Source organism: Tursiops truncatus, chromosome 15, assembly GCF_011762595.2.
Source record: "Tursiops truncatus isolate mTurTru1 chromosome 15, mTurTru1.mat.Y, whole genome shotgun sequence".
NCBI lineage: Eukaryota > Metazoa > Chordata > Mammalia > Artiodactyla > Delphinidae > Tursiops > Tursiops truncatus.
This window is the reverse complement of record NC_047048.1, coordinates 80,194,687-80,208,810: the sequence shown is the minus strand read 5'-3', so window position 1 is coordinate 80,208,810 and position 14,124 is coordinate 80,194,687. Positions and strand designations below refer to the sequence as shown.

The following is a 14,124-nucleotide window of genomic DNA, read 5'->3' as shown; positions in this document are numbered from 1 at the left end:
CTCTCAACCACCGCACCACCAGGGAAGCCCGAAATTGAGCTATTTGTAATGAGGTGGATAGACCTAGAGTCTGTCATACAGAGTGCAGTAAGTCAAAAAGAGAAAGACAAATACCGTATGGTAACACATATATATGGAATTTAAGGGAAAAAAAATGTCATGAACAAGCTAGGGGTAAGACAGGAATAAAGACACAGACCTACTAGAGAATGGACTTGAAGATATGGGGAGGAGGAAGGGTAAGCTGGGACAAAGCGAGAGAGTGGCATGGACATATATACACTACCAAACGTAAAATAGATAGCTAGTGGGAAGCAGCCGCATAGCACAGGGAGATCAGCTCGGTGCTTTGTGACCGCCTGGAGGGGTGGGATAGGGAGGGTGGGAGGGAGGGAGATGCAGGAGGGAAGAGATATGGGAACATACGTATATGTATAACTGATTCACTTTGTTATAAAGCAGAAACTAACACACCATTGTAAAGCAATTATACTCCAATAAAGATGTAAAAACAAACAAACAAACAAACAAAAAACAACAGTTAAACAAAACAATAACTGCTATGGCTACTGGTCTCACACTTTTTTCAAGGTTAAAAAAAGAGAAAGGAAAAAGGCCCCAAATTCGAGAATTCTTTTTCTTCAGAATAGTTTTACTAGTTTGCCTATGGTTTGTAAACACTCAAATTTTTCTCTCCTACTCTGACACACAAATCCACTCACTCGGAGTCTTCTTCTCCCCATATCTCATATATTGTAATATTATTGTGTGGGGCTGCAGGCATCTCTGAGTTGAGAAGCTTGAGGTTACTGCCTGTTGCCATGGCAGCTTTCAGATTCTGCACCTTGGACATGAATTTCACAAGGTCCATCTCGAGCTGGGTTAGGATATTGAATGCATGGTCTTCGCTGGGGGAAGCATTTTGATTTTTCTTTGTTGGAGAGCGTAATGAATAGCCTCGAAGGGCCGGAGGATTCTTCTGCTCCTGTCAAGAAAGATATTCGGGGTGAATAATACTGTTGATGTTGCTGGTTTTGACACAATTCTAAGAGAGCTGGGCTCACCTAAGAGAAGTTGGCTCTAGCATTGATCTAGCCCAGGGATTGGCAAACGATGGCCAAATCTGGCCCACCAGCTTTTCTTGTTAATAAAGTCTTATTGGAACACAGCCAGGCTCGTTCATTTGCATACTGTCTACGGCTGCTTTCATGCTCAAACAGCAGAGTTGAGTCCTTGCAACACAGACTGAATGGGCTGCACAGCTGAAAATATCAACTATCTGGCCTTTTACAGAAAAGGTTTGCCAACCCCTGCTCCCATCAGTTTGGACACAGAATCCTGAAGCGGGGGGTTTGTCCAGGAGCGAACATGCTGCCGTATTTCTCTCCCTTCCTCTTCTCAGAGCTGTTCAGCCACTTTATGGACAGGCTGTTACCTCTTTACACCTCTGATGCTTTATGACAGGTCTTTTCCTTTACCTGGGAAATGATACCATTTCCATTCAGTTCAGCAACTTGTAATGACTCAAACGCTAGGGAAATTAAAAATCAGGGGCAGTGAGTCTGCCTCCATAACTAATGTTGACCTGAAACACGCCAAGTTCTTGAATCTATCCTCAATTTGAAACATCTGATTTAACAGGATAAATATTGAGCCAAGGCTTTAGTTGCCCAGTAAACAGAAGGTGGTCTTCAACTATGAGTCCCCACCTCTGTGAGTTAAGATCTCCCATCCTCCCTAAGGACACGTCGGGAAATGAGTTAGCCAATGTTTCTCAGGACCAGAAGTAGGTACTCTGTATTCATACTCGTTGTACTTAACCGTCTTGCCTGTAACAAACAGAGTACGTGTTCCTCTGAGTCTAAGCTTTCTGCGGTGGAATCAACGTGGTGTGAAATACGGAGCCATCCTTACCTTACCCGTCTCACTATCTCCTCGAAACTTTAGCATCACATACAGCACGACAACAAAGAAAGGCCAGAGCCACTTGCTCGCAAGCCAGCCTTGGGCGTGCTCTGGGAGACTCTGCCGAATTCGAAAGCGCGCTCCGCAAGGCGCCTTCTCCTGGGGTTCTCTGGCTTTATCTCTCAGAGAAGAAAACGTAAAGGCATAGCCGCAGGAGAGGCACAGAGGAAAGAACAAGAACCATTTCAGTGTCCGCATGGTGAGCAGAGATGGGGGACAAAGTGGCTCATGGTGGGTTGGTCTGCCCTTGCACCCGGAGACTGGGAACCAGGGCTGGGCTGGGCGGTTGGTGATGTCACAAAGGCCCTGAACCAGAACTAGCTCTGGCCAATGTGATGACTTCAGGGCAGAGGATAAAGAGGCTCGCAGGGGTTGCCTGGGAGTAGGGCTTAAAGGGAAATAGCGAAATTTCCAGAGGGCAATAAAAAGAGAGGCGGGGGAGTGATAGAAGGCCATCTCCTTGCCACTATGTTCTTTCTGACCCTCATGCTCTACTGGGAGAGTCCATCTATTTTTGTTTTTCTATTTGTTGACTGCAGACGCTGTGGTGAGCAGAGCAGCCCAGGCATGTGTCCCTGTGGAGCTGAGAGCCTAGTGGGAAAGAAAGATATTAAACCAGAGGCTAAAAAAAAAAACAACCAAAAAAACAGAGGCTACAGACTAGGAGCCACTGATGTATTTTGGCCTACATTGTTTCTGAAAATGATTATTTGCCAATATTTAAATGTCGGTGGCGGGAGGGCTTCATTTAAAAAGGCCAGATTTCAAAGGAAACTAAGTTTCCTTTGAAAAGTATGGACCATCTGGTAACACGGGGGCCCCTCTCTGCTGGAGTTGAGTAGCAACCGCCCCTCTAGGTGGCCATGTTTTCTCCACAGTCCCCACCACTCCCTATCGCCTCACAGTTACACTCATTGACTTCACCTGAGTGTGCAATGCCTGAGTTAATTAAGAGCATCATTTATTTCATTAAAATTGTGATAAGGCTGGGCTTCCCTGGTGGCGCAGTGGTTGAGAGTCCGCCTGCCAATGCAGGGGACACGGGTTCGTGCCCCGGTCCGGGAAGATCCCACATGCCGCAGAGTGGCTGGGCCCGTGAGCCATGGCCGCTGAGCCTGCGTGTCCGGAGCCTGTGCTCCGCAATGGGAGAGGCCACAACAGTGAGAGGCCCGCGTACCGCAAAAAAAAAAAAAAAAAAAAAAGTTGTGATAGGGGGATTTCCCTAGTGGTCCAGTGGTTAAGACTGCACGCTCCCAATACAGAAGGCACGGGTTCAACCCCCGGTTGGGGAACTAAGATCCTGCATGCTGCACGGTGTGGCCAAAAAAGAAAAAAATAACATTTGTGATAAGAACAGAGAGCTTTAAGAGAACACAAGGGGGCAGCTCTAGGCTGGTTCAGGCAGGAAGGCTTTCCTGAAAAAGACATTCAGGTGGAACGTGTGGGATGGTCAGGAGCTGGCTGGGTAAGATGGGGAAGTGGCTGACGTCCAGGCAGGTGTGAAGACTCTGAGGCGAGAGGGACACAGCCTGCAGGACAACAGAGGCCGCTGCCAGGAGTACAGCCAGGGCTCAACGGCCAGTGCACTTGAAACCATCAGTTTCTAAAAATGACATGAAACAAAAAGTCCCGACTAATGGAACGCAGGGCTTGTACCTGTTCCGCTGGGTCACCTGATTCACACTTATTCCCGGGGAATAAAGCCTTCTGCTGGATATAACCAAGGGTCCATTGGGTGCCTCCCCTGTGCCTCTGTGTTGAGTGATGAAGTTCTGTGAGATGGTTTGAAACCAGGAGGAGAGACGGAGAGTGGGATCCGGCGGCACAGACTGCCCTGGGGCACATCCTCCCCCAGCTTGGGGTGGGGATGTGGGGCTCCCTGCCAAGAGCATCTGTGCAGGGCTTACGGGGGCGCGAGGCCCAAGAATTGATTAGGAAATAGGCACGGCTATTATAACCAGACTTATCTGTATGTAAAGGTATATAAATGCTGATCTGGGAAAGAAAATAGATAATTTTCAGGTTTGTTCTGGAAAAGTCCACAACAGAAATTCACTGATGTTAGTGTCATTCTGATAAAACTCCTCTATATTCACAATGTCAACACGTCCTCAGGTCCAACTTCCCACCCCGCTGAGGCACAGGACCCGGGACGGAGCAGGCTGCGCTCGGCTCTCCACCCCCTCCCCAGAATCCTCCCTCTGAGGCTGCTCCCTCCCGCCTCCAACCTTCCTCCCCCAGCTCCTTTGCCTGCTTTTTCATGGAAACCAGGGCCCTGGATCTGGTATAAAGAACCATCTGAATGATACAACTGTCTCCAGAAAGGCAGTGTTGAACCTGGATGTTCCTGATTCTTAGTCTCATAGGAGAATTTCATTAATTATTCACTTCAATACACTTTATGGATAAGATACACCAATTTTATGCACAGTTTCCCCCTTTTATAATCTTCTGCTGAGAGAGAAAGTGGAATTGACATGATGTCATAGAACTACAATCGCTATCAGTGCAATGGCTGCAATTTTCTTACTCAACGTTCGGGGAAGAAAGGAGAAAAATACAGAGATGAGAACAAGAGCAGACTTTAGACTTACTTTATTTTCGTACGAAATCATCGGGTGCCAACTAAACCTCCTCTCTCATCAAGGCGATCAGCAAGGAAGCCCCCTCAGTCCCCTCCCTGGCGCCAAGACGACCCCTCCTACAGCCCACAGCCCTGCAGGCGGAATGCACTTCAAACTCGCCCTTCCTCAAGTTCGGTTTCACTTGGCTTGTTTAATTAATTAACCACCGCGAGCAAAACCATAAGAGTCTGAGTCAAAATGAGCCAACCACATACCCATGAGGAATCTGGCATCTTTAATTATTTTAAGCATAAATAGTGCGGCCAGCGTGCTTTCGGCCGTGGGCGGGTCCACGCGCACTGGGGGAGGTGAGTGGAGAGGGTGACGGGGTGGGGCCGGCAGGGTCACCGAGCCCCCGTCTTGCCCTGCCACGCCGGCTCCGAGCTGTGGGGTGCGCCGAGGCCGCGCCCTGGGCCTCAGAAGCAGTAGGATGTGTGGGTGACCCAGTGGGCCGATTCCTCCTTGGAGCGCTTGGCGGAGCTGTGGGTCGTGAAAAGGGACTTGTAAGCTTCTGACTCTCCGCTGTCGGCGATGGACCTCTTCATGGCTCCACACGGAGGCTTCCCGGCTTTTCCGGAAGAGCTCCCCTGTGCTGCTGGAAAAATGAAAAGCCCAAAACTTTAAAGCTGGGACTACAGATTATTCCAGATGTCACATCCTCAAAAGTTCATTAATCCCAGGAATTTCCCTCCTGCTTTCTGGGGATGAATGTTGAAATACGTTATCTCAATTGCCAAGTCCTAAAAACAAATGAAGCTACTGTATTTAAAATCACACTCATCACGACTTGCTATATATTCTCGGCACTGGTCCCAGCTCTGGGGATGACGTACATCAGATCCCGAGGCCAGGTGGCTGAGGTGTGTGTCAGGGTACTGGAACCCATGAACACTCTGGAGGGCGATTACACCACAGGATTACACACTCCTTTATTTACCTCTTCAATCTGTGCTTTTCTTCTTTGTGAAATACTATTTTCTTTGCTAAAGGTAGTGAGTTTCCAGGCAAAGGCACTAAATTCTGGACTATGCACCAAATGGAACGGCTCTCGGTCAAGAGCAGGTGGAGGAAGGCCGGCTCGAGTGCACACGTGGTGCACAGCGAGCCCCAGCCTTAAATTAGGGAACGCCTGAGTCAGGCCTCGGCGCCCCTTGTTAGCCTGGCACCAAGTGCAGACTCCACAGGAAAACTGGCATTTGTGCCCGCACCCCTTCTGTCCCGAGAGGGCTCCTGCTCTAAGGTGAATCAACTGTTTCTTAGTTACCCGCCAAGAGAGCTCAGTGAACTATTCAGAGACACCACTAGGACGAGCTTGAGTCCTCGAATTCGCGCCAGCAAAACCGTGACGCACCCACGCAGGTTCCCAGCTGTCTAAGTGGCCCACTGCCATCTCAATAGGACCCACCTGCACTTCTGGGAGGCAAGGTGGTTTTCTTCTCTTGAGAATCAAGGCTGGTTTCTTCGGGCTTCCCTGTCTTCATTTTTGATGGTCCTGGGGCTTCTGTGAAAGAACAAAGTAAGCAAAACAAAACAACATCAGGAACTTATTTAGGAAACAGGCCTATGGCCTTATTTTTGCTAAGATAAGGACCTCTTTAAGCATCTTACCTTCACTGACATCTGATTTTGAGAGAGACTCTGCCACCTTGGGTTTCTTTGTTTTCTGTGAAAAGAAAGGGGGTGGGGGGAGGGGCGGACACGTGCTCAGATGCACTGATTTCGGTGTCAGTGTGGCTCCCGCCAGTCCGGGAGCCCAGTGAGAGGCCAACACGGGTCACTCAGGGCAGGCCTCCCGCTGAAGAGGACTCTGATCCTCTGCCCTAAACCTCGGCCTCCCCACGTGTTTCCAGTTGTGCACTCTGGCCTCACATGACATACATCCGCAGAGATCTGCTCAGCTGTATAGTTACATTCCAAAACCACATCCTCAAAAAACCTAAGTGCGGAGGACAGGTTTCAGTGGTAACAGTCAGTGTTAATGGTGACGACTGCACACAAAAGAGCAGTTACCTGGATGATAACATAAGTCCAGCCAGTACCGAATCTCAACCTTTCCAGGAAGACTTCTTCAAAGTTGTCCAACTGCTCTGACACTTGTGTATTTAACTATAAGGGCTTGAGGCCTGTACTAAGGAACACTTGAGCCAATTCTCCTCAGCTCTGGATCACTTCTGTCAGAATTCTGTCGCTCATAATCGTTAAACTGGTCAGCAAAAATTTAAGGAATGCAACAAACCGTTCTAAAACCACACAGCTGATTCAATCACAGAAAGGACAAACAGGACTTACGTTCACTCAGAGAATTTACTTTAAACATGCCGTTTTCCTAAGCATGCAAAAGGTGGCATTAAAGATACGCAGCCTAAACGTTTCTGAAGGCTCCCATCACTAGAAAACATCAAAGACCTTGCTCAGGCAGTGGCCCTGAACCCGTAATATGTATATGCTACGTGATCTGTAACACTTGCATAAAACATAAACACATCCTGTTCATTTCACACATGCAAGACATGCATTCACATTTGTGAAGGTAACACGTCATCCTTCAAAAAAAAAAAAATGCAGAAAGCTGCTTATTTCTAAGCCCTCCATTCAGAGCTGAGGTTATCTGAAAAGCACGAGCAATGAGGCCTTAGACAGGAAATGCTATGCCCTGTCTCCAGCTGCGGGTATACTGGGGAAATATTTTGGTTTCCTGGTAGCCGTCTCTAGGAAGCATTCCCAGAAGGTCTGGGAAGTATCCTGCCTCCGGAGAGGGGTGTGTTAGTTCCACCGGGCTTTGAACAACTTGGCAGGAAGCCTGGGACAGAGGAGACGGCTCACTAAAGTAAGAAGAAGGCTAATGACCATACCAATGTCTCTAGGAGCTTCCATTAAAATACAATTTTTCCCTTTTGTGCTTCTTAAAAACTGAACTTGATCAATAGTAGCAACAAAGAACAAGTTGGTAAATGTCCTCAAAAATACCTCAAACTTCTATTCGCTTCTAAACCCGAACTCACCCCTTTAAATGACAGAGCGTCTCTTTCTTTCTCATGAATATTGCAATAACCTTGTACAAGACCGCTTCACGGAGCACTTCTACTGGTATTTGATCACAAAAGCTGGGCACAATTCCTTGTACTACAGAACCATCCACACACATTATCTATTTTCTACCTAAGTGAAGCTATCAAAGGAGGAAATGCCAGTGGTTTGGCTCTGAGAATTCTGGGCCCACACACAATAACGATACTGCTATCATATTCTCAGCTTTTTAAAGCCTCACGACCATGAATTATGTATTATTCCAGGGTGATACGGTCTTGCACTTTCCTCTATTATGATTTTAAAGAATGAAAAAGCTGAAAAATCTTTAATTATTACATCACTGGTAAATGCAGCCAGCAGCACAGAACCAGGCAGGCTATTTCTCTTCACAACTTTATGTCCTCAGGATACTGAAACTAATTTTCTAATACTTTAGGCATTCTTTTGCCTTAGTTCTGATGGCATGAAGTTTCTCCCACATTTACCCTGAACCTTTTTTTTTTTTTTTTTTTAAAGAAAGAAAAAAAGACCATGGCTATCATCTGTAAGTACTCAAGAAACAACAAAATTTACTACTGGATCCAGAATCAGTGACACATTGAATGATTTCTTAGCTGATCAACTGTTTTGAGCCTGCTCATCACATCAGATCATTAAGCACGGATTCCACTGCTTATGGAAGGTGGTTCTAAACCTGGGGCGCAAAGCAAAGCCTTCACCCCAGCACCCCCGACCCAGAGCGCCGGGCATCAGCAAGCATCGCCGGGGCGCCACTCAAGACCGCGGCCAGGGGAGGCTCCGGACGGCCAGGCAGCGGCTTCCACGGGGGGAAGGCTGCTTGTCTCCTCGCTCCAGGGAGTGCAGGGAGGGGGTGTGCGTGCGTGTGTGTGTCTGCATGTGTGTGTGTGTGTGTGTGTGTGCATGCACGCGTGTGCGTGTGTGTCTGCATGTGTCTGCATGCGTGTGTGTGTGGCTGCATGCGTGCGCGCATCTGCATCTGCACTCCCAGGAGGGGGTGGGAAGCACAGGCCCCGGGCTCCCCCCAGATCTCTAGGACGTTCAAACCTGGGCCGCACAGGCTCTGCAGAGGTGCTGGGGGTGGTGTCTTTCACTCCTCCTCAGTTTTGCAAGGTGTGACACCAAGCCTCTTACACGCAGTGCCCGCGCAGCAATCGTGGTGGCCGCCTTGCCCTCCGGACGCACTTCACAGGCCTGAGCTTTTCTACCCTCCTGCCCACACCCGCCCCCCGCAGGTGGCGTGAACCCCCGCCCCCCTTCACCGATGAGGCAGCCGAGCGCAGGGCAGACCACTGAGCTCGACCCAGCAAGGCCGCCTGGAATCTTCTAGAGCCCAGGCCCGCCTGGTCATAAAAAACACCTCGATCGCAGCGAACCCCGAACCAACACCAGCAGCACAGCTGGCGGGTTTGCGACGGGCTCTGGAGCAGAACCTGCAGACTTGACTTGCGCCCAGACTCGGGAAGGTGAGGAACTGAGCCTAGGACTCTGGTACCTTTCCCAGCTTGGATCGCAGCCTCCTCCCCTCCATCCTTCTCTTCAGCGTTTCCACATCCTCCTTGGTGCCATTGAGCACGATGACGTCGTCCTCCTGGAAGGCAGCCCCACACTGAAGAGGACGAAAGAGAGAAGACGACAGATTCCGTCACCACGCGGAAAGCAGCTACCCTCAGGCCCTCACTCTTAGCCCAACCACGGGTCCTCAAGCTCTTGGGAAATTCCTGTTGTTTCCCCACCTGCACCTTGGCTTGGCCAGTTTTTGACCCCGAGCCCTGCTTGGGAAAGTTTCTGTGTACAGGGTAGCATAGCAGGCCTGCCTGCCAGACTGGCCCTGGCTGGTGTCTAGGAACTTGGATTTCTGCAGGGTTCCTTCCACTTCCTAATTGTGTTGGGCTTCTTTGCTTACAGGCCTCCCCACTGGACCCGACCTCCAGGGGCCCCATGCAAAGACCCAAGCACAGGGTGGACGTTTAGGAAATGTCTGTTTAAGGGATCATTAGCAATACTTATTGAGCACCTACTGCTGGCTCATCTCATGAGGACTGACTTAATAAGAGCCTGTGAGACTCACACACAGCTGAGCCAAGGCTAAAAGGGAGAGGCCAGGGGATCTCACATTCCAGACAGAGGTTTGCAACCTTGACCTTACATCAGCATCTCCAGGGAGATCCCTGAGACCCACACCGGTTTCTGATTCAGGAGTTCTAGGGTGGGACCCGATAATTTGCATTTCTAATGTTTTTTCAGGTCATGCAGATGCTGCCTGTGGGGGAACCAGGCTTTGAGAACCACTGTTCTAGAGTTTAGGAAGTTGGTCAATTAGGGTAAATGGGCTAAATCCCAGCAGGAGAGGGGAAGGACCAATCCGGAGGCACAGCCTGCATTTCGGCTCTTTCCTGGGCTGCAGCTGCCCACTGTCATGCCCACAGGGGATCTGCATTTTCAATTGCTCCCTGAGGAGCCAGCACTGCTGAGGACAGTGTTTGGGCCAGCATCCATTTCGGGGGTTTGTTTCCCTCTTCCTGTGAGTTCTCTAGAGTCCCTCTGCCTAGACCTTGGCCTCAGTTACCGCATCTGTTAAATGGGGATAAACTGAACTCCCAGCATGATCGGGTTGAGGCAAGAATTAAGGGTAACGCCGTAGGGAATGGAGCCCAGAGCTGGGCACTGAACACTCAATCAACCATCACCAGTTTTGCATTTTCCTAACACGGATGGAACTACAAGTTCCAGCCCTCAGCATCGTGTCTCTAACTAGCTTCCCTAGGCTGAAGCATCGCATAACCTGAGTTCCTCACCCATGGATTCAACCAACTTCAGACAGAAAATATTTGGGAAGAAAATATTTTCCAGAAAGTTCCAAAAAGCAACACTTGAATACTATATAAATAGTTGCCATGTACCAGTGCAGGTCCTGGCAACTATTTACATAGACCAGCAACTATTTACGTAACATTTACACTGTATTTACAACTATTTACATAGAATTTACATTATATTAGGTATTATAAGTAACTTGAAGATGACTTAAAAGTAAACGGGGAAGATGGGTGTCGGTTATACGCAAACGCTACACCACTTTATATAAGGGGCTTGAGCATGTGCGGATTTCAGTATATGCGGGAGTCCTGGGCCAATCCCCCCAGCCCCGCAACCGACAGGGAGGGATGACAGTACGCGCTGCTGCATTTTCCTCGCTGGGAGTTGTGCCCCCTCGTGGAAGGGAGAAAGCATAAGGAAGCCTCACGTGGATTTCTCTAGACTCTGCCTGGGTCTCTGCCCGTTACCATCTGAGGGCTACACAGCCCTGCTGGATCACTGGACAAACCTGGGCCGTGAGGACAGCCGTATGCCGAGTCCACGCCCAGTATCTCTCTCATAGAAAACATTCTCAGTACAAGAAAAGCCACACAACTGCTCTTTTTCTTAAAAGTTGCCACAGCTTTCCCAGCACCTCTTAACACACAGAGGAGCCGGTCACCGTCTGCTGACTCTCCTTGGCCGCTGCCTTAGCTGGGTTATTTATTGTGGTTCTGTGTCCAAAACCCACAGCTCTAGGTCAAAGTCGGCTCTTTTTCTAAGGTGGTAAAGACCCACAAAGCCTGAGGCTGGTGCCACAGAGAGGAGCTCTGTGCACAGACAGGGGGCGTCTGGTATGGCGTCTGGCCAGGGCTGCCTCTGGAGAACAGAGATGCCAGGAGGCCAGGGGAGGGGAACAGCCCCTCTGCAGGGGAAGGCCACCTGGGAAGCCCCGGGCTGTGGGAGACTGGGGCAGAGCCTTCCCCTGGGGGCTGTCCTCCTTGGAGAGAGAAGGAAAAAGGATCTGCAGGAACAGAATCAGGTGGTAGATAAGGCCCGGTGGGGCTTGGGGCTGGGGCTCTGGCGTCAATAACCCTCCTTAGCGCATCTGCTCCCCTGCCCCGTCACAGCCCTCACCCTCCTCCCCCGCGGGCTTTCTGCGCCTCTTTCCACCACTCTTGCTGCCCGGGTCTGACTGATCGTGCCAGTGGTCCGCAGCCTCCTTCCCTGCACACGATTGTTTAGTTGTCTACGTGTGACGGTAGGCCCTGTCCTGCCTACAGCTGTGGTGTGTTGTACCCGAGTTGTAGTCCTAGAGTTGAATCAGCTGCTAGTAACAACACTGAGCCGGGAACCTTGCACGCTAAAACTTGAGATATTTTGCTCTTTGTCTCCAAAATTCAAAAAATCCACTAATACCAAACCCACCCCTCAAGGACTCAACTGCCTGGACCTGAGCGGGCAGCCCCTGGGGACGGCAGCACGTGGCCCTACCTCCAGCTACGGGCCCAGCACCTGTTCTGGGGTCATGCCTGACCTCACCAGGCTTCTGCTGGAACCCAGGGCCCTGCGTGGAGCAGCCCGTCCCTGGAGGCGAGTAAAACCAGGGCAGGAAGCAGGTTTCTGCCACGATGTCAGCTGCCAGACAGGGGCTCTCCTCCGTGGACTAAAGGGCGGGGGGGCTTTAGAAAGGGAGTGGGGCTGCTGCAAAGGCCAGCGGCCCAAAGGGACTGACCCTCTCTTTGCTTATAAAAGTAATAGGTACACAAAGTAGAAAACACCTGGATTTCCCATTTTTCTATGTGTACTGTTCCCGTACAGGTGAAATCACATATTCATTTTCAGTTTTGCTTCCTTTTATGACTTGTACCTCAGATGTCCAAAAAAGGTGGGAAATGGCTAAATAAATCATAATACATTCCTAAAAAGGAAGCGTATACAGTTATGTTAAGAGTTTTCGACAACACAGCATATGCTCAGTATATGTTAAATAGAAAAGCAGACTAGACGTTGTATATTTACATGACCTCTGGATGTTAATTTTTTTTAAATATTGAAAAAAAAAAGGCCAGTAGGAAAGTGCTGAAGGAAACAGAATCAAGAGTAATATGCTACTATGTCTGTATATTTATATCACAAACAAGTGGAATAGTGGTTTCTCAATCTTTGTTCCTACAAATAATAATTGTGATGAACAACTGATTACGTGCATCTTTGACCCCCAAATTCCACTTCTGAGACTTGCTTGTTCTCTATCACAGAACCCTGTTTCCTGTATTCATGGCTTATGATAAATGAACGTATGCCTGTATGTGTGTATTGACTTTTAAAACAGGGCTTCCCTCTGTCACACTGTAAGCTCCAAATGGGAAGGTTTTGTCTTTATCTTTCATGGCTGTAGCTGAGTCTTAAGCCCAGGGTCCTGCACACAGTGGATGTTCAGTAAATAATTGCTGAATGAAGGAATGAGAACATGACCTAAAGAAATATTTCAAACCAGGATGAAAGGGAGTGAAATTTTAAAGCCAAATAGCTCCTCTAGAAGGTCATGAACTTCACACTCCTTACAACATGTGAGAATGCCCATCATACCACGTAAAGGAAGGAGAAAAAAAACTTATGCTAACCTAAAAAGCAGAAGAAGACAGCTCCTTTTTGGCTTTAAGAAACATAAAACACCCCACTGTATTCACAGCGCCTCTTTTGTAATTTACATGTTTACGCTCTATGTCTGTTTTATTTATTAGGATTTTCATCTTTCAAAAATTTTAGTTGAATCACATCAGTATAAGGAGCTGATACAGGGCTTCCCTGGCGGCGCAGTGGTTAAGAATCCGCATGCCAGTGCAGGGGACACAGGCTTGAGCCCTGGTCTGGGAAGATCCCACATGCCGCGGAGCAACTAGGCCCGTGCGCCACAACTACTGAGCCTGCGCTCCAGAGCCCGCGAGCCACAACTACTGAAGCCCGCATGCCTAGAGCCCGTGCTCCGCAACAAGAGAAGCCACCGCAATGAGAGTAGGCCAACGCTCACTGAAACTAGAGAAGAGTAGGCCCCGCTCACTGAAACTAGAGAAAGCCTGCGTGCAGCAACGAAGACCCAATACAGCCAAAAATAAATAAATAAAATAAATAAATTAAAAAAAAAAAAGAAGCTGATACATTAAGCCTGTTTTTTTGTCCATTTATTACAACACTCCGTTCAGCATGGCTGGTTTTACTCTGTGTCTCCCTTAGAGCTATGGGAGTACAAAGCTGCACGCAGGCAACTCTCCGCATCATTTTCTCAGGTTCTTCCACTGCTTTTTTCCAGGTTAAGCATGTGAGGTCCAGGTTAAATCCAGCGCCAATCCTCTTCCCCCAGGGACGGACCTGCCAGGCCAGTTCAGCAGCACTCACAGGACAATTTAAAACAAGCCCTCGGGGTTGGGGCAGAGTTGGAGCAACACTTCAGCAGCTGACAGGGTGGCCTTTCCTTTCCTGACTCTTGTCTGATAAAATTAGTCTCTCAACTCACAGAATGTGAACAACTCCATGCAAACATATACACGGTCTCCCCACTAAAAGGCTGCACGGACCTGTTTCTATATAAAAGGCACACATGTCACACGTGCAGCAATGCTGCGTCCCCTTAAGACTAGAGACTAGGTTCTATCTGCCTAGTTAAGAAATCTTTCTAGGGCAACAG

At 48.9% G+C, this 14,124-nt stretch overlaps 2 protein-coding genes across 3 annotated transcripts in view; both read right to left on the bottom strand.

Annotated features, from left to right (window-relative positions):
• Positions 1-473: 473 nt before the first annotated feature.
• LOC101335645 (protein FAM209) lies at positions 474-4,422 on the bottom strand. Its single transcript, XM_019943743.3, has 2 exons — positions 1,915-4,422; positions 474-985 (listed from the first exon to the last, which is right to left on the bottom strand). Exons 1-2 carry the CDS (start codon positions 2,419-2,421, stop codon positions 719-721), a joined length of 774 nt encoding a protein of 257 aa, XP_019799302.1. The 5' UTR covers positions 2,422-4,422; the 3' UTR covers positions 474-718.
• A 383-nt stretch (positions 4,423-4,805) lies between these two features.
• The window catches only part of RTF2 (replication termination factor 2), a 40,054-nt gene continuing 30,735 nt past the window's right edge, over positions 4,806-14,124 (bottom strand). The window contains exons 6-9 of one of the 2 annotated variants that reach the window (XM_019943970.3): positions 9,133-9,246; positions 6,198-6,252; positions 5,995-6,090; positions 4,806-5,184 (exon numbers count right to left, since the gene is read on the bottom strand). In XM_019943970.3, the coding sequence (XP_019799529.1) occupies positions 5,006-5,184; positions 5,995-6,090; positions 6,198-6,252; positions 9,133-9,246 (444 nt within the window). In that variant the 3' untranslated portion in view covers positions 4,806-5,005. The remainder of the gene's footprint in view (positions 5,185-5,994; positions 6,091-6,197; positions 6,253-9,132; positions 9,247-14,124) is intronic. The other variant, XM_019943971.3, reaches the window with a different exon arrangement.

What these genes read in the sequence shown, in the direction of transcription:
- LOC101335645 (XM_019943743.3), bottom strand. Translation starts at nt 2,421, where the DNA reads ATGGCCTTCTATCACTCCCCCGCCTCTCTTTTTATTGCCCTCTGGAAA. An exon ending in GAGATAGTGAGACGGGTAAG is followed by an intron (nt 986 to 1,914) that starts GTAAGGATGGCT and finishes CTTTCTTGACAG; the next exon opens with GAGCAGAAGAATCCTCCGGC.